Raw genomic sequence first — 21,026 nt, 5'->3', positions numbered from 1 at the left:
TATGATCTTAGCTAGGGCTAAACATCTACACCCGAAAACTCACCCACTCAGAAAATTCACTCGGCCTGAAACTTGAAAAACTTAAAAAAAAAATAGGTTTTAAAAATTTGATGCTAAGTTCAGGTTGCATCCGATTAATCACTGGGTTGGGTTTGAGTTTCATTAATATGAAACTCGAAGAAACTGGGTTATACCCGAACTCACCCAAAACCTAAATATATATATTTTAATTTTTTTATACATTTTTCGAAACACATAAACTCAAAAAATAAAAAAATTAAACAATGATATATCATTTTTACTTTATTCCTATTCTTTTATCTTTTTAAGTTTAATTATTTCTATTTTTTTTATATAAAAAAATGTATAAAAAATGATATTTTTCCAAAAAAAACTAGCCCAACCCGAATTCGGTCAAAACTCACTCAAATCCGGTTCAACCCAAACCCAACCCACCCGCACCCAAAAACCTGGTCATACAAACATATGAGTTTGGATTACTAATTCTATACACATGAACCCGAAAACCAGACATGCACCCCCTAAATTGAAGAAATTAGACTCTATACTATTTTTATATTGTCCTCTTTCATTTTTACCCTCTTTTTTAAAGTTTATTATTTTTACCTTTTTTTTTAAAAAATAATGTACTAATTTTGTCCCTATCACTTCAAGATACTCTCCATGTGACTCCCTTATATCAGGGTATTTTGGATACAATATATATAAAAATAGGTATGTTTCAATTAAATAAAAATTAAAGGTAAATTTAGTTATTTGATTAATAAAAGAGACATTTTTCAACTTACTCCCCTAAATTCTTACACGAAAGGATATCCTTAAGAGTAAATTGTATTGTATACCCATTTTACTTTGTTTATTTTAAGTTTTACCTTTATTTTCATATTCTTTAAGATATACCTACTTTTATAAATAATATTCCCATTATATCTCTTAGGTTAATATAAAATATGTACTAGACTTAAGTGAAAAATAAAGGTAAATTGGTCAATCTACTCAAAAAAGTAAGTATATTTTAATGAAATATAATATGAGAGTATTTTTGATTAATAGATATAAAAAAGAGGGGTAAGTTGAAAAATACCACTTTTATTAATCAATTAATCAAATTTACCTCTAATTTTATATTTAATTGAAACATACCTCTTTTTATATGAATTATATCTAAAATACCCTAACATAAGAGAATCACATGGAAAGTGTCTTGAAATGATATGAGCAAAATTGGTACAATGTTTAAAAAAAGAGGTAAAAATGATAGACTTTAAAAAAGAAGTAAAAATAAAAAAGAACAATATATAAAAAGTATTAGAGTATAATTTCCTCAACTTATCCCTCTCATTAATGGGCTTGATCCAAAGTCCAGCCCATCTAGAAAGAAAGACAGGCCCATAAAAATTAGAACACGTAAACGAATCTGGCAGAGATATTCCATACTATTCCAAAATTCCAATATTAAAAAATAAAATAAAAAGAGTAACGTCACACGCAGAGCACGTGACCCCCAACCTCACCTCACCTTACAGATCATAAATTCATAATATAAATTAATATTACGTTACGTTACGTCAAAATAATAAATGAACCATATTTAAATCTAATTTTCAGTTCCGCTCTTTCTTACTTTCTCTCTCTCTAAATATTCTACTTCGAACCCTAGCTAATCTCTACGTACACCTCTCTCTCTCTCTCTCTCTCTTCTCAGATTCCGCCATTTTTGTTACACTCTCACTCTTGGTTGTACTCGTCTTCTTCGTATTTGTGGCTTGGAGTCTTTGAATTTAGCTATAAGATGGAGTATGAAGGTGGTCGCAAGAGAGCGAGATTTGATACTTCTTTTCATGGCAATGGCGGCGGTTTCAAGAAATCTAAGCCAGGTTCGTCTTCTTTTATATATGTTTACTTGAATTTTTATTAGTTTAATTATGAATTTGAGTATTGGAGTCTGTTTTTCGATTTTTTGTTTGGTGAAAATTGTGGCTTTATTTTAGTTATATATTGGTATATAATCGTTAATGGGGTTTGTTTCAAGGAATCTAAGCCGGGTTCTACTTCTTTTTATGTATATATGTACTTGAATTCGCTCTGTTATTCGATCTGAGTAAATAGGTGTTTTTTGGATAAGTGAGTTTTTATTAGTTTAATTATGAATTTGAGTATTGGAGTCTAGTTTTCGATTTTTTTGTTTGGTGAAAATTGGCTTGATTTTAGAGTGAAGATAGAACTTTGAATTGGTATAACATACTGATGAAATGGAGTGAATGAGAGAGGAAGATTAAATCTCAAAAACCCTAAAATACTTCAGAAATGATTTTATTTTAATAAGGGTTATTCTAGTTGAACTTTGTAATAATAAGAATAAGAATAAGATGGTGGTGTTAAATATTTGTAAAAATTGTGAAGATTAATAAGTAACTGAGGGAAATAATTAATGCTCTCAACAGAAATGGAGACCTTTACACCTGGTATAGGAAGCAAATCGAAGCCATGCACAAAGTTTTTCAGGTTCAAATCTTAAACTTATCTAAAATATAAGTAGTCTAATGTGATTTTTCCCTATTGATGATAAATTCATACCAATTTAATTTAAGTAAAATCTTTTACAAAATATTTAGAACTAAAATATTATGATGTGGACTAATGGAATTAGCATGTAAAGCTGTGATACAGGTTGTTGTACTCTCTGTTCTAATCATATGATAACAAAGACTATGAACAGATTACGGTTGAATGACAAGATGTAGTTCATAACTACTTGCTGGAATATATCTAAATTTTAATGCAGTTGAATGAAATGCAGAAACTTATTTTCTAGTAAAAAGCGTAGTGGCCTATTATAGAATCCTGCTTTTCATCCCGACCATGAGCGGCCTCCTGAGCCATGTGGGGCTCGGGATTGGTGAGCAGGCCTGCAAGGCTGCTGACCAATCCCATAGTCTCATGTTGCTTGGGAGGCTGTTTCAATCGGGATGGAAAGATTTTTTTTCCTACTAAGCTCTCTGTTGTGTGATTTAAAATTGTTGCATATATCGTCAATTATGGAACCAGTGGAAAGGCTAAAAAAGGAGAAAGAATAATTACCCGATATGCTGTGTTGTTTTGCATTATTTGGAGTATAAATCTGCAATTTCAGCATATTAAAGGAACATAAGATTTGTGTGCAACTTAGTGCTACATTTGTTTCATTAGCATTCTCTGTGTTTTGTTATGCTGTTTCGCCTTGGTGTGTTCCTTTTTCCTTTCTCTTGTTTTCTCATGTTATGTGATGAATAACAATGTGAACTATGCATTTCCGCATTGTTTTTTAACTCCAAGGTCACGACAAGTTGCGCCATGCATTTTGGTTTAGGTTAAGCTATTTCAGTTGTTTTCTTAATCATTTGATTTTTCTATTGAGCTCTTTTCTTTCCTCATGGGTGCAGAGTATATTCTGAATCTTTTTGTTAAGTAAGCTTAGAATCTTTTTAGTTGGAATGAAGTAGGAAAAGTCAATTATGATTTCCCATCTTTACATTGACTTTGTTGCAATGATTTTAATGCCTGTTCGTTTGGATTACCAGCAACAAAACTGTTTCACTTGTACTAATTTTTTACTTGGCTGCATGGGGTTCAAAAAAGCATTTAATAAAGTTGTACAAGTTAATCAACCAGTCCTTTTAACATTTATTAAACTCCTGCTGTTTTGTTTATATGCCCTATTTATTTATATGGATTAAGATTATAAACTCTTCAAATAAAAGGACCTCATGATATCTAACAGATTCATAGTTTCAATTTTCTTGTTTTTGGCAGATAATAGAGATGATACAAATTACATAGATTTTCTTATTTTTTTTTTCTTCCAAATCGGTCCATTTCTCACTGTTATTTATTTGCAACTTTTGAACTGACACATTTGATTAATACTTCTATGCAGTACTTCCGGGTGCCCTTTTGGTGAAAATTGCCATTTCTTGCATTACGTTCCTGGCGGTTTGAAGGTTGTGTCACAACTAATCAATGCTGGTGGCAGCCCAGCCCTCCCTCCACCCAATAGGAACCCTGTAGTTCCACCATCTTACCCAGATGGCGCCTCTCCTCCAGCTGTCAAGACCCGTTTGTGCAACAAGTTTAGCTCAGGAGAAGGCTGTAAATTCGGTGAAAAATGCCATTTCGCTCACGGGGAATGGGAGCTTGGCAAGCCAACATTACCATCATACGATGATCACCGCGGCGGCAGGATGGGTGGTAGGATGGAACCGCCTCCATCTTCTCACGGTCCTGCAGCCAGTTTCGGATTATCATCCACAGCCAAAATTAGTGTCGATTCTTCTCTTGCCGGAGCCATCATCGGGAAAAATGGAGTGAACTCAAAACAAATATGCCGAGCCACAGGAGCAAAACTTGCAATAAGAGAGCACGAAACAGATCCTCACTTGAGGAATATTGAGCTCGAGGGAACCTTCGACCAGATTAAGCAAGCTAGTACAATGGTTCACGAGCTCATCGTAAATGTCGGGTCATCTATGGCTGCAAATCACATGAAGAACCATCACGGCGGAGGTGGTGGTGGGGGCGGCGGCGGTGGCGGTCACTCCGGCGGTACGGGAAACAATTTTAGGACCAAAATATGTGATAACTTTAATAAAGGTTCATGCACATTTGGGGATAGGTGCCACTTTGCCCATGGAGCTCATGAATTGCGCAAGTCTTCTGGGATATAATTTTGCTTTTTCTTTTCTCTTTTTTGGTCTAAAATTAATATTTGTGCCAATCTTTTCTAGGATAAAAACTCTTTGATGTATCTTGTAGCTTTTTTTGGTTTTCTTTTAAATGTTCTTTGATTGTTATAATGTTGCAGCTTTTTGAGTTTTAAAGTAGGTTTTTTGATATTCTTGAATTCTTAATTTTTTGTTTCTCTTCACTTATCCACTCTTTTTATATGTGTTGGTTTCTTTTAAAAGCTTTGTGGATTCAAATGATGATAATGAAGGTGATGAAATATTACTCAAAGCCTTTTCTTAATAATTGGCTTTTAAATTGATAATTGAATTGGTTTTGATTTAAGACCTCTTTGATTTTAGAAGATGTGAAGTACATGCCTACAATACAAGCTATAAAAGTACTAATAATAATGTTGTTTCAAATGTAAAAATAATTAAAGTTTGGAGAATAAAAAGAGTGGGCTAAAAGTACACAATTAACATCTTAAGATAAATATTAAGATGATTTAATTATTTATGGGTGACTTTTTATTTTTATTTAATAAAATAATAAAATATTATTTGTATATAATAAAATAATAATAAAATAAATCCTATTAATATTTGAATTGATATTTAGCATATTTCAACTCTATATATAATCACAACTATAACTCTAGAAATTAAAAATATATATATAAAATAATCGTCCATTTTATTTATATTATTTAGAATAATTCATTGTGGTTCAAGATCACAATGAACAAAAAAAGTGGCAAAAATACAAATGTAGTTCAAAATCATAGTAAACTAAGAAAGAATGAGAAGAGATTATTAAGCATTAAATATTCTCAGTAAACACAGTCAAAGAATCGCATTGAGATAGGAAAAAAAAAATACCAATTGTGATATATATAAATAAATAAAAGCGAATAATATTATATAATTATTTATATTCTATATAAAGTATGCCTATATAACAGAATTCTTAGTTTATGAGAAATTGACTTTTTATTTATATTAAAAATAAAATGATTTATTAATAAAAATAAAATAGTTTATTAATTTTGAAAATACAATTTTAAAAATTAAAAAGTAAAAACAAAACCAAACCAAACAGATTTTTTAAAACTACCAACCAATCAAAAAATTTCATGTGGACTCATCTTTTAAATTTTCAGAAACATAAAACTTTTTTGAATTTTAAACAAATCAAGCCTTTGTATATATGTACAGTTTGATAATAGATATATATGGGGTGGATTTTCAAATCAATTTAATTTTGTAGGTGAAAAAAATGACAAAATTGGCTGTAAATCACAAAGAGATAATTGAGGTTGAAAGGATGTGTAGGGAACCGAATATAAAATAAAATGATTTATTAATAAAAATAAAATGATTTATGAGAAATTCATGGTTTAAAATATTTAATTTGATATCTTAATTATTAATAAACAATACCATAAATATACATCTACGATCATATAAGAATTTTATTCTAAAATTATACGATCATAGATTAAGTGGTCAAGGTCCAAAGAAAAATAATAATTTCTTATAATCTGAAATCAAGACACGAAAAACAGAAACTAATTGAATAAGACTATATTCAATTGAGGTGTCGACCATGCATGGTAAGTAAAAAGCTATATATTAAATTTTATGCCATGATACAATTAAAAATTAAATAAGAATTTACTACTATTTATATATTATATATATATTGCTAAAGATGCAAAAGTATTGCATTTATGTATCCCACGATGTTTCAAAAATACTTTGAAAAGTTCATCTTGAATTAATTATTAATATGTAATAAAAAATATTAGTTATTATACTATTACTTCAAACAAAGGAAAGTTCTAGCGGTGCTTCTACTTTCTAATCATAAACCTCAATTTTGGCTTCTTTAACCAGCTGTCACACACAACTTACTTACTCTGAATTTATAACCATTTACAATTTTTCAACACTCAAAAAGTTACTGAGTTTGTTTTCTATAGCTCTACTTATTAAGGTAGAAAAATATTTTTAGATTGACTCCATTATGTTTATTAAATTAATTATTTTCAAGTTGACACATTAACTTAAAAATGACACAATAATGACCTACTACAAAGTATACACTTATATTCATTCTATTTATTGAGAATCAAAACTTCAATTTTTTTTTCACTAGATTAGCCAGAGACACATAATATTTGGACATAAACACAGGACACAATATTATAACTCAAACTCAGAAACACTTAGTCGAAACTTGAATGAATAATGTCACTCTTTTAAGTTTTAAGACTGTATATGACTAGGCAATTTTAGTTATTGTATTATTATTCCTGCTACATAGTTGATCATTTTTAGATTTTTGATGTGAAATTTCGTACTGTGAGCTTTTTAGAGTTTCTTATAGACTTCAATGAGTAATAGATTTATATAATTATACCTGGAATAAATTTTCATAATGTTGTTTGGTGGATTCCTATTTTGTTATTAGGTAACATAATATTATTATTCGTTAGGTCTGTCACAATTATTATTAAGTGAGAATGAATCAATTTAAAAATCTTTTACTATATTGAAAGGTGAGATTGATTTTAATATGAGCTTAGTTATATTTAATTTTATTTTGTATATCTATTGTTTTATTTGAAAACAGGTGAATAAATGACTACACTATATACAACAATTAAGGACATCACTCCAACTACAGAAAGTTGGAAGAATAAAATGAGAGTGTTAGAAAAATTTGAAAAGCGGACAAATAAGAGTTCACCACTCAAATATCAAAAGCTTAATGTTAGCAGACAAAAAAGTATACAATCAGTTAATTTACTGTTGAAATTGTCAATACTCTACTAATAAATGCTATATTTTTTGAATTTTGCCTGTACTCGCGTTGCAACAAATTATTATTTCATAAATATTTTTTTTCTTTAAAAATGAACACAGGGTAATGATGTCGAACCTAATAACTAATAATATTTTTTTTAATTTTTAATTGTATCACTTTTTAATAACGTAGAAAAAAACTAGCATAAAATTTAGTATACGTGCCTCGCACGTAACTTTTTACTAGTATATACATATATGGTTATTAGTGAAATTAGATCTTATATGATTTAATTTTTTAGAGAAAAATAAAGATGTCTCTTACATTATTTATAATATGTAGAAGAATTGACTTAATTTTATAATCATTTGCTCTGAAGGCTATATGACGAAAAAATTTGGGACCAAATTTCTCTAAGAGGGTAGAATGTGAAGACTCGGTTTGACCCAGTCAAACCGAGTATATATATAATTAAATAAATATTATATAATATATATGTATAAAAAAATATATTTTATATATACAGGAAATAGTGTTGTCGTCCCTCTCTCTCTCTATTTATCTATATCCTTTTCTCTCTCTTCAAACACAAACTCAAAATAAAATCCACAAACTACCATCACCACCACACTTCGGCAACCAACCTCCGACGATCGCCCGACCCCACGTGCCTGACAGAATGGAACTCTACGCGGCGACCTCACCCCCTAAGCGCCGCCGCTCCTTTCGCCACCGTTAGCTCGGGATCGCAAGTCAAAGTTTGGGGTTTCAAACTTTGAACGGATTTTCCAGTCACCTCCGGCGTCCGTTTGACGAGAGGTTTTCACCACTAAACTCAGCTCGTCGAGGAGAAAAACCTACACTAAACCATTTTTCCCGGTTCGCTACTTTTTCTGGTGACATTTTTGTAGCTCCGCCCCTTTCCAGCGACTTTCCGGTGACATCGTGTACCGTTTTGACAAACGGTTGGCATGGGTGTGATCTACTCGTCGAGATGGTCGTTTTGATATATACTACGCCTATTTTTGACGACGTTTCCGGTACACCGATTTTTACCGCCACCGATTTGTTAATGTGCACCGCTTAGGTGAGGCTTCAAAACCCCAAATTTTAAATATAGTCATATTATATGTCGTTGGACTCAGTTTTGAATGTAGAATACGATGATGATAATTATTTAACCATTTGATGGTATAGGGGAGAGTAATATGTAAGATTGGACTAAAACAATTGGAGCTCGGGACTTGAGAGCTTAAGATTGTATTTTGGATAAAGTTTAACGACTCGGGAGAGGTAGGGACTCAACTTGATTATTGGACTTGATTTTTATATGCATTGTATAACATTAGATATATTCCAATTTTTATGATTTACAAAATTGTTTGAAAAATTGAAAAACTTAATCTGCATATTTTTTTGGACTATTCTAGGGCACTGAGTGCCAAATATATTTTTGTGTGCAAATATTTATGCAGGTTATAATTTTTGGGTTTATTCAAAATACAGCTGTTATGCTGTCGAATTTTCTAGAAAATAAAAAGGAATATGTTCTTTTGTTATGTTTATTATTTGCCTGCTTTGGTTATACTGATGAGAGTCATGTTGATCATGTTCGGTGCATATTGTTGTTTCACGACCTAGTCTCTGTGTCATCATAGGTAGATTAGGTGTGCACTCACCTGTAGGTGAAAGACCTAGAATCTGTACAGGGAGTCAATTAAATCTGAGCTCCGGTATTATGGTGGATATCAGATGCGACTACCCGGTTTTGGATGTCGTTTTCTATGATTGGTATTGAGAGCTAGGGGTCTAGTGGACGGTGTGATGTGCATTTGACGTTTGATTTGTGATTATTTCTGGTATCTCTACTTTATTTGTACATATTGATACTGTTGATGAGATATTTTATTTTTACAAAGCTAACCATGCAAGAATTTTATTAAACCAAGGGTCATTTGATATTAGTTGTTTTCCTACTGGGCTTTATAAGCTCACCCCCCCTATTTTCTCCCATTCCAGGAACTCAGTTTGATGCTAGTGGATGAGGATGGTACCGTTGGGAAAGGAAGTCGTTATTAGTTTAGTCTTATTCTACTCTTTAATCTTTTAATGAAACTTATTTTGTATTTAAGTTGAAATGGATGGTCTGGATGACACAAATTAGCTATGTACTAGTTAGAAATGAGGAATGATGGATGCTAGGTATTATTTTGGTATTTTATTGACTTATTTGATTACATAACTGTGGGGATATTATTTTTCTTTTATATTGATGAGTGAACCTGATTTTGTTACTAATATTTTCTTATTAATACATGAGTTAATCCATTACTTTTAAGCTAGTATTTTGTGATATAAATTAAAGGATCATTTATAAGCTTTATCTTACAACAAGGGTCAAAGTGTGACCTTTAACCACCCAAGTTATGGATATTACATATCCTCTAGTTTGAATAACCTTGTAAAATTACTATTTTCACATTATAAAAACTCCAACTTCTATAAATAGTGGAGAAAGATACTATTTCACCAATCGAATTAGAGATAATATTTTATAGAAATGGTAATCATAGAATTTTATTAATGTGAGGGGGAATTATTGGGTAAATACTATTTTGGATTGTAAAAGTTACTGATTGGACCCTTTATTTTGTTAAATGATAAAATGAACCTTGTATTTTCCAAAATAATAAAAATAAAAGACCTTGAACTTAATTTTCGATAATTTTTTTTTTAATATAATCAACTTGAAAATAATTCTTAATACAAACAGAAATAGAAAATATAGATCATTTTGTCATCACCTCTAGATCGGATTATTATTAAGTTTTATTTAAACAAAAAAAAAAATCAATTCAGGATCCTCTTTGTACCATTTTAAAAGGCAATATACTCATTTGGTTAGTACCTTGTGTTTTTATGAAAAACATGTTTGGTACCCTGTGTTTTTAATAATACTTAATTGGTATCTCATATTTTTAAATTGTACATATTTGGTACACTAAAAAAAACTTAATCAATATAATTTTATCAATTTAACCAAATAGTTCTAAATTATATGTAATCATATAATTAATTTTGAATTCAAAATTCATAAATTTTTATACTGTTTGATTGTATTGATAAAATTTCATTAAAAAAAATGAATTTAGGATACTAAATATGTATGATTTTAAAATATAGAGTACCAAATAAGTATTATTAAAAATACATGGTACCCAACTTACATTTAGATAAAACGCAAGGTACTAAATGTGTAGACACTCTTTTAAAAAATACAAAATCTATTTTGTCATTTAACAAAACTGAGAGATTTTATAAAACACAAGATCCAAAATAATATTTATCCAATTATTAATATGAATAATTATGTATTATGTGAGTATCAAATATTCAACAAAAAGAAAAAAAAGAAAAACTCTTCACAAAAAGCTATCAAGAATTTAAGCCTCTCAAACTATCAAAATATACAAGAGAAGAAAATTTCACATAAACTAGTGTTCATTCATTCAAATTAGATAATACACAACAAGTTTGTTATAGTCAGAAAATAACTCAATATGGAAGCACCATAATTAAGATAATATCTCATAATTAAGTTTGTTATAGTTAGAAAATAACTCAATATGGAACCACTGATAACATCTCATAATTAAGTTTGTTATGTAAAACCTAATCTAGTATTTCACAACAGTTACAAATGGTTGATACTGCATTGCTGCATTGTACTCTTTCTGTGACAGTCAGTAGTCCCGTGATCCGTAAGGGGAAATACCGGGTAAGCTGTGCAATCCCACACCGCCTGGGGAAGGTCAAATGGGATAATTCTGAGACTGTGTAGGTTTGGGACTACATAGTTGAAGAGAGCTCAAATGGATTGATTGGTACTACCTATATCAACAAGGTGCATCTTGTTTTTCGGTAGCCCATCTCGAAAGAACTCCACAGTTAAGCGTGCTTGGCCTAGAGCAATTTCAAGGATGGGTGACCTCCTGGGAAGTTTTCCCAGGATGCGTGTGAGTGAGGACAAAGCACGCTGAAAATACTCGTGTTGGTCTGTAGGGCCAGTCGTCAGTCCATGAAGCAGCCAGAGTGACGTACTCGTGTATAAGAGTCATTTATTCCGTGGGTGTAAGGACCCAATGGAGGCTTGAAGCGGGGACGTTACACTTTCTCAGAACATACTTTCACAACAGTTGGGCCAATTTATTCTGCAACCGCCACCGTCCTGTTCCTCGAGATGTTTCTTACCGGTGAAGCCACCTTAGGAACTGTGAAACCTCCTCGGTGTGGCATCAGCTCCTCTCCAACCGCCACTATGCCCTTCATTAGCTGCAATTACAAAACTTGTTGTAACCATTTTAGTTATGAGAGGTAAGCAACTAACTTAACCTCTAAAACTCGAGTACCAACTGTCATAACTAATAGCCGAGTTTGTCCTTGAACATTTGACCAATACTTAACACAACTACTTATTAGGACAAACATAAATGAAAAATGAGTATCTAGAATTTAAAAAGTGACAATTTAATGTTCGTTAAATTTAGGAAAACATTCATTATGATATGTTTGAGATTTCTTAAGTGTTTTTATGAAGAATTGGTTCCTAGTTCTTTGTCCAATCAGAAACTTTCACTAGGATTGGTTACTTAGGTAGTATTTGGTTAGAGGTAATGAAATGAAGTAGAATGGAAAAGAAACAACTTTGATTACATTTTTAAGTTTGGTTTTATTTTAAAGTACTACAATGTCATTCTTATTATAGTTATGGTTTCATTCCTTCCAACCAAACGCTACCTGATGAGGTGTTTGTTATGTGAGTTTGAGTTGTAAGCAGGACCAACCTTGAGTAATAATAGGCCCAAGAAATTTTTTGAGTGTGTGTTTTATCTCAAGTAAAATGTGAGTATTATTGGGATTCTTTTTACAAAAAAAAAAAAAATAAATAATACCTTTTTTTCAATGCAAAAAATATACTGTAATAAAATTTTGGGCCCTAGGTTTGAGTAGGTCCTAGGCACGAGCCTAGCCACCTTAGCCCAGGGTCGAGCATGGTTGTAAGGAATAGACTTAGAAGGAATATGAAACTCGAGTGTTGGAGGGAATTAACGTTACTACAATTTAAATTTAAAAAAGTAAAATCCACATGGAAACACAAACTCCTTGGTTATTAATTTAATGTGACATTCTCATTCACACCAAGTCTAAACCTCGTACTAAACGCTCCCTTAATAACTCGAGCTAGTTAGTTAGTTTTCAGTTATAACTAACTTCTTCCAAAGACCTAAGAAACCATTAAGACTGATCAACATAGATGGCTAGTTCTAGGCTCAAGTGTTCTTGAATGTTCATTGAAAGAAATGAAGGCAACACAATCATTTCATTGTGAAAATTCAACTAAGGCTCTTCCTTGCATCAGAGTAGGACTAATCACATTGATTGAATCCGAACCAAGTAATCGGTTTCATTAAGTATTTCAAAGTACATAAAAGCTTAAAATCAAGACATACAAACTATACCTCCCAATCCTTGAAATCAAGTCTGAAGATAAAAGAATGGTAGTTAACATCTCTTGACGCGACTGAATCTGCATCGGGAGAGTTCCTTGGCCCTAAAACAACAAAAATAAGGGACAATTAAGGTGGATAAATGTAACGTCCCCGCTTCAAGCCTCCATTGGGCCCTTACACCCACGGAATGAATGGCTCTTATACACGAGTACGTCACTCTCGCTGCTTCATGGACTGATGACTGATCCTACAGACCAACACGAGTGTTTCCAGCGTGCTTTGTCCTCACTCGCACGCTTCCTGGGAAAACTTTCCAGGAGGTCACCCATCCTGAAATTGCTCCAAGCCAAGCACGCTTAACTGTGGAGTTCTTTCGAGATGGGCTACCGAAAAACAAGATGCACCTTGTTGATATAGGTAGTACCAATTAATCCATTCAAGCCCTCTTCAACTGTGTAGGTATGGGACTACACAGTTGTAACGTCCCCGCTTCAAGCCTCCATTGGGTCCTTACACCCACGGACTAATGGCTCTTATACACGAGTACGCCGCTCTGGCTGCTTCCTAGATTGATGGCTGACCCTACAGACCAACACGAGTGTTTTCAGCGTGCTTTGTCCTCACTCACACGCATCCTGGGAAAACTTCCCAGGAGGTCACCCATCCTTGAAACTGCTCTAGGCCAAGCACGCTTAACTGTGGAGTTCTTTCGAGATGGGCTACCGAAAAACAAGATGCACCTTGTTGATATAGGTAGTATCAATCAATCCATTTAAGCTCTCTTCAACTGTGTAGTCCCATACCCACACAGCCTCAGAATCATCCCAGTTCACCTTCCCTAGGCGATGTGGGATTGTACAGCTTACCCGGTATTTCCCCCTACGGATCACAGGACTACTGACTGTCACAATCACCCACCCTTACGGGGTTCGACGTCCTCGTCGACCACACTTCCGGCTGGGTCAAGGCTCTGATACCATTTGTAACGTCCCCGCTTCAAGCCTCCATTGGGCCCTTACACCCACAGAATGAATGGCTCTTATACACGAGTACGTCACTCTAGCTGCTTTATGGACTGATGACTGATCCTACAGACCAACACGAGTGTTTCCAGCGTGCTTTGTCCTCACTCGCACGCTTCCTGGGAAAACTTCCCAGGAGGTCACCCATCCTGAAATTGCTCCAAGCCAAGCACGCTTAACTGTGGAGTTCTTTCGAGATGGGCTACCGAAAAACAAGAGGCACCTTGTTGATATAGGTAGTACCAATTAATCCATTTAAGCCCTCTTCAACTGTGTAGTCCCATACCTACACAGTCTCAGAATCATCCCACTTGACCTTCTCCAGGCGATGTGGGATTGCACAGCTTACCCGGTGTTTCCCCTTACGGATAACGGGACTACTGACTGTCATAATCACCCCCCCTTACGGGGTCTGACGTCCTCGTCGACCACACTTCCGGCTGGGTCAAGGCTCTAATACCATTTGTAACGTCCCCGCTTCAAGCCTCTAATGGGTCCTTACACCCACGGACTAATGGCTCTTATACACGAGTACGCCACTCTGGCTGCTTCCTAGATTGATGACTGACCCTACAGACCAACACGAGTGTTTTCAGCGTGCTTTGTCCTCACTCACACGCATCCTGGGAAAACTTCCCAGGAGGTCACCTATCCTTAAAACTGCTCCAGGCCAAGCACGCTTAACTGTGGAGTTCTTTCGAGATGGGCTACCGAAAAACAAGATGCACCTTGTTGATATAGGTAGTATCAATCAATCCATTTAAGCTCTCTTCAACTGTGTAGTCCCATACCCACACAGCCTCAGAATCATTCCAGTTGACCTTCCCCAGGCGATGTGGGATTGTACAGCTTACCCGGTATTTCCCCCTACGGATCACAGGACTACTGACTGTCACAATCACCCACCCTTACGGGGTTCGACGTCCTCGTCGACCACACTTCCGGCTGGGTCAAGGCTCTGATACCATTTGTAACGTCCCCGCTTCAAGCCTACATTGGGCCCTTACACCCACGGAATGAATGGCTCTTATACACGAGTACGTCACTCTGGCTGCTTCATGGACTGATGACTGATCCTACAGACCAACACGAGTGTTTCCAGCGTGCTTTGTCCTCACTCGCACGCTTCCTGGGAAAACTTCCCAGGAGGTCACCCATCCTGAAATTGCTCCAAGCCAAGCACGCTAAACTGTGGAGTTCTTTCGAGATGGGCTACCGAAAAACAAGATGCACCTTGTTGATATAGGTAGTACCAATTAATCCATTTAAGCCCTCTTCAACTGTGTAGTCCCATACCTACACAGTCTCAGAATCATCCCACTTGACCTTCTCCAAGCGATGTGGGATTGCACAGCTTACCCGGTGTTTTCCCTTACGGATCACGGGACTACTGACTGTCATAATCACCCCCCCTTACGGGGTCCGACGTCCTCGTCGACCACACTTCCGGCTGGGTCAAGGCTGAACGGTTTTAACCGTTAGTGATTTTTTCGGTTTTCGGTTTCGTCGGTTTCGATTCTAACGGTGTTCGGTAGGTCTGTTTGAACGGTTTTTACGGTTTTCTGGATTTTATGCTCACCCCTATGTGGAAGAAAGATTGAGATATTCCATACTATTCCAAAATTCCAATATTAAAAATAAAATAAAAAGAGTAACGTCACACGCAGAGCACGTGACCCCCAACCTGACCTCACCTTAAAGATCATAAATTCATAATATAAATTAATATTACGTTACGTTACGTCAAAATAATAAATGAACCATATTTAAATCTAATTTTCAGTTCCGCTCTTTCTTACTTTCTCTCTCTCTCTCTAAATATTCTACTTCGAACCCTAGCTAATCTCTACGTACACCTCTCTCTCTCTCTTCTCAGATTCCGCCATTTTTGTTACACTCTCACTCTTGGTTGTACTCGTCTTCTTCGTATTTGTGGCTTGGAGTCTTTGAATTTAGCTATAAGATGGAGTATGAAGGTGGTCGCAAGAGAGCGAGATTTGATACTTCTTTTCATGGCAATGGCGGCGGTTTCAAGAAATCTAAGCCAGGTTCGTCTTCTTTTATATATGTTTACTTGAATTTTTATTAGTTTAATTATGAGTTTGAGTATTGGAGTCTGTTTTTCGATTTTTTGTTTGGTGAAAATTGTGGCTTTATTTTAGTTATATATTGGTATATAATCGTTAATGGGGTTTGTTTCAAGGAATCTAAGCCGGGTTCTACTTCTTTTTATATATATATGTACTTGAATTCTCTCTGTTATTCGATCTGAGTAAACTAGGTGTTTTTTGGATAAGTGAGTTTTTATTAGTTTAATTATGAATTTGAGTATTGGAGTCTAGTTTTCGATTTTTTTGTTTGGTGAAAATTGGCTTGATTTTAGAGTGAAGATAGAACTTTGAATTGGTATAAAATACTGATGAAATGGAGTGAATGAGAGAGGAAGATTAAATCTCAAAAACCCTAAAATACTTCAGAAATGATTTTATTTTAATAAGGGTTATTCTAGTTGAACTTTGTAATAATAAGAATAAGAATAAGATGGTGGTGTTAAATATTTGTAAAAATTGTGAAGATTAATAAGTAACTGAGGGAAATAATTAATGCTCTCAACAGAAATGGAGACCTTTACACCTGGTATAGGAAGCAAATCGAAGCCATGCACAAAGTTTTTCAGGTTCAAATCTTAAACTTATCTAAAATATAAGTAGTCTAATGTGATTTTTCCCTATTGATGATAAATTCATAACAATTTAATTTAAGTAAAATCTTTTACAAAATATTTAGAACTAAAATATTATGATGTGGACTAATGGAATTAGCATGTAAAGCTGTGATACAGGTTGTTGTACTCTCTGTTCTAATCATATGATAACAAAGACTATGAACAGATTACGGTTGAATGACAAGATGTAGTTCATAACTACTTGCTGGAATATATCTAAATTTTAATGCAGTTGAATGAAATGCAGAAACTTATTTTCTAGTTAAAAGCGTAGTGGCCTATTATAGAATCCTGCTTTTCATCCCGACCATGAGCGGCCTCCTGAGCCATGTGGGGCTCGGGATTGGTGAGCAGGCCTGCAAGGCTGCTGACCAATCCCATAGCTTCACGTTGCTTGGGAGGCTGTTTCAATCGGGATGGAAAGATTTTTTTTTCCTACTAAGCTCTCTGTTGTGTGATTTAAAATTGTTGCATATATCGTCAATTATGGAACCAGTGGAAAGGCTAAAAAAGGAGAAAGAATAATTACACGATATGCTGTGTTGTTTTGCATTATTTGGAGTATAAATCTGCAATTTCAGCATATTAAAGGAACATAAGATTTGTGTGCAACTTAGTGCTACATTTGTTTCATTAGCATTCTCTGTGTTTTGGTATGCTGTTTCGCCGGTGTATTCCTTTTTCCTTTCTCTTGTTTTCTCATGTTATGTGATGAATAACAATGTGAACTATGCATTTCCGCATTGTTTTTTAACTCCAAGGTCACGACAAGTTGCGGCATGCATTTTGGTTTGGGTTAAGCTATTTCAGTTGTTTTCTTAATCATTTGATTTTTCTATTGAGCTCTTTTCTTTCCTCATGGGTGCAGAGTATATTCTGAATCTTTTTGTTAAGTAAGCTCAGAATCTTTTTAGTTGGAATGAAGTAGGAAAAGTCAATTATGATTTCCCATCTTTACATTACTTTGTTGCAATGATTTAATGCGTGTTCGTTTGGATTACCAGCAACAAAACTGTTTCACTTGTACTAATTTTTTACTTGGCTGCATGGGGTTCAAGAAAACATTTAATAAAGTTGTACAAGTTAATCAACCAGTCCTTTTAACATTTATTAAACTCCTGCTGTTTTGTTTATATGCCCTATTTATTTATATGGATTAAGATTATAAACTCTTCAAATAAAAGGACCTCATGATATCTAACAGATTCATAGTTTCAATTTTCTTGTTTTTGGCAGATAATAGAGATGTACAAATTACATAGATTTTCTTATTTTTTTTTTCTCTTCCAAATCGGTCCATTTCTCACTGTTATTTATTTGCAACTTTTGAACTGACACATTTGATTAATACTTCTATGCAGTACTTCCGGGTGCCCTTTTGGTGAAAATTGCCATTTCTTGCATTACGTTCCTGGCGGTTTGAAGGTTGTGTCACAACTAATCAATGCCGGTGGCAGCCCAGCCCTCCCTCCACCCAATAGGAACCCTGTAGTTCCACCATCTTACCCAGATGGCGCCTCTCCTCCAGCTGTCAAGACCCGTTTGTGCAACAAGTTTAGCTCAGGAGAAGGTCAGAATTCGGTGAAAAATGCCATTTCGCTCACGGGGAATGGGAGCTTGGCAAGCCAACATTACCATCATACGATGATCACCGCGGCGGCAGGATGGGTGGTAGGATGGAACCGCCTCCATCTTCTCACGGTCCTGCAGCCAGTTTTGGATTATCATCTACAGCCAAAATTAGTGTCGATTCTTCTCTTGCCGGAGCCATTATCGGGAAAAATGGAGTGAACTCAAAACAAATATGCCGAGCCACAGGAGCAAAACTTGCAATAAGAGAGCACGAAACAGACCCTCACTTGAGGAATATTGAGCTCGAGGGAACCTTCGACCAGATTAAGCAAGCTAGTACAATGGTTCACGAGCTCATCGTAAACGTCGGGTCATCTATGGCTGCAAATCACATGAAGAACCATCACGGTGGAGGCGGCGGCGGCAGTGGCGGTCACTCCGGCGGTATGGGAAGCAATTTTAGGACCAAAATATGTGATAACTTTAATAAAGGTTCATGCACATTTGGGGATAGGTGCCACTTTGCCCATGGAGCTCATGAATTGCGCAAGTCTTCTGGGATATAATTTTGCCTTTTCTTTTCTCTTTTTTGGTCTAAAATTAATATTTGTGCCAATCTTTTCTAGGATAAAAACTCTTTGATGTATCTTGTAGCCTTTTTTGGTTTTCTTTTAAATGTTCTTTGATTGTTATAATCTTGCAGCTTTTTGAGTTTTAAAGTAGGTTTTTTGATATTCTTGAATTCTTAATTTTTTATTTCTCTTCACTTTTTTCCACTCGTTTTGTATGTGTTGGTTTCTTTTAAAAGCTTTGTTAATCCAAAGTTTTGTGGATTCAAATGATGATAATGAAGGTGATGAAATATTACTCAAAACCTTTTCTTAAAAATTGGCTTTTAAATTGATAATTGAATTGGTTTTGATTTAAGACCTCTTTGATTTTAGAAGATGTGAAGTACATGCCTACAATACAAGCTATAAAAGTACTAATAATAATGTTGTTTCAAATGTAAAAATGTGACAGTCAGTAGTCCCGTGATCCGTAAGGGGAAACACCGGGTAAGTTGTGCAATCTCACACCGCCTGGGAAGGTCAAGTGGGATGATTCTGAGACTGTGTAGGTATGGGACTACACAGTTGAAGAGAGCTTAAATGGATTGATTGGTACTACCTATGTCAACAAGGTGCATCTTGTTTTTCGGTAGCCCATCTCGAAAGAACTCCATAGTTAAGCGTGCTTGGCCTGGAGCAATTTCAAGGATGGGTGACCTCCTGGGAAGTTTTCCCAGGATGCGTGTGAGTGAGAACAAAGCACGCTGGAAACACTCGTGTTGGTCTGTAGGGTCAGTCATCGATCCAGGAAGCAGCCAGAGTGTGGCGTACCCGTGTATAAGAGCCATTAGTCCGTGGGTGTAAGGACCCAATGGAGGCTTGAAGCGGGGACGTTACAAATGGTATCAGAGCCTTGACCCAGCCGGAAGTGTGGTCGACGAGGACGTCGAACCCCGTAAGGGGGGGTGATTGTTACAGTCAGTAGTCCCGTGATCCGTAAGGGGAAACACCGGTAGCCGTGCAATCCCACACCGCCTGGGAAGGTCAAGTGGGATGATTCTGAGACTGTGTAGGTATGGGACTACACAGTTGAAGAGAGCTTAAATGGATTGATTGGTACTACCTATGTCAACAAGGTGCATCTTGTTTTTCGGTAGCCCATCTCGAAAGAACTCCATAGTTAAGCGTGCTTGGCCTGGAGCAATTTCAAGGATGGGTGACCTCCTGGGAAGTTTTCCCAGGATGCGTGTGAGCTGAGGACAAAGCACGCCGGAAACACTCGTGTTGGTCCGTAGGGTCGATCCATCGATCCGGTGAAGCGACGAGTGTGGCGTACCCGTGTATAAGAGCCATTAGTCCGTGGGTGTAAGGACCCAATGGAGGCTTGAAGCGGGGACGTTACAAAAAATAATTAAAGTTTGGTGAATAAAAAGTCTTAAAAGTACAAAAATAATATCTTAAGAGAAATATTAAAAGATATTAGTGATGATGGTGTTATATCGTTATTAGTGAAATTAAATCTTATATGATTTAATTTTTCAAAAAAAAGATAAAGATGTCTTTTAAGTTATTCATGATATGTGGAAGAATTGACGTAATTTTATAATTATTTGTTCTGAATGCTACATGGCGAACATAAGTCAGTAGATCCGTGTTGTAGTTATTATTTCTCCTTAATTACTATTATAGAATATCGTTAGCCATTTGTAAAATGACATCTCATAAATGTATTAGATATTACTATCAGGTGGCATCTTAAAGTGCTAAGCAAAGTACTAAAGTGGGCGTATATTGTTACTGGTACGTTTTAATATCAAGTCTCACATTATAATTTTACAAATAATATGAAAAACCTTAATCAATTATAAAATGTCATATTATTATATTGATTTATCTTACCGTACCAAATAGTAATCTCCATTATTTAACACTCACTTTTATCTAATTAATTATGGTAATAATGGGTTGAATAGAATAATGGAGTTTTTACACCATATAATGAAATTTTTAACTTTTTTACTGTGGTGCGATTTTTTTAAAAAAAATACTGTGTACTAGTTTTTACAGTTGTTCCACAGTTGTTTTTTGTTGTCCTACTATTATTTTAATTGTT

General features: G+C 34.9%; 1 protein-coding gene, 1 long non-coding RNA gene and 1 pseudogene across 2 annotated transcripts; all 3 read left to right on the top strand.

The window, feature by feature from the left end:
* The first annotated feature begins 1,586 nt into the window (after window positions 1–1,586).
* Window positions 1,587–4,943, top strand: LOC115720592 (zinc finger CCCH domain-containing protein 14). Its single transcript, XM_030649739.2, has 3 exons — window positions 1,587–1,898; window positions 2,466–2,526; window positions 3,938–4,943. The coding sequence occupies exons 1-3, from the start codon at window positions 1,814–1,816 to the stop codon at window positions 4,722–4,724; spliced, it is 933 nt and encodes a 310-aa protein (XP_030505599.1). The 5' UTR covers window positions 1,587–1,813; the 3' UTR covers window positions 4,725–4,943.
* A 3,028-nt stretch (window positions 4,944–7,971) lies between these two features.
* Window positions 7,972–10,507, top strand: LOC133033870 (uncharacterized). The gene is made up of 3 exons (XR_009685923.1): window positions 7,972–8,620; window positions 8,731–8,826; window positions 9,553–10,507. It is a non-coding gene; the product is annotated as an uncharacterized LOC133033870 (long non-coding RNA).
* A 5,302-nt stretch (window positions 10,508–15,809) lies between these two features.
* Window positions 15,810–19,096, top strand: LOC115719030 (zinc finger CCCH domain-containing protein 14-like; annotated as a pseudogene).
* The last annotated feature ends 1,930 nt before the right edge of the window (window positions 19,097–21,026 follow it).

Source organism: Cannabis sativa, chromosome 2 (genome assembly GCF_029168945.1).
Source record: "Cannabis sativa cultivar Pink pepper isolate KNU-18-1 chromosome 2, ASM2916894v1, whole genome shotgun sequence".
Lineage (NCBI taxonomy): Eukaryota > Viridiplantae > Streptophyta > Magnoliopsida > Rosales > Cannabaceae > Cannabis > Cannabis sativa.
The sequence above is the reverse complement of the archived record's forward strand: the minus strand, read 5'-3'. Positions and strand labels throughout refer to the sequence as shown.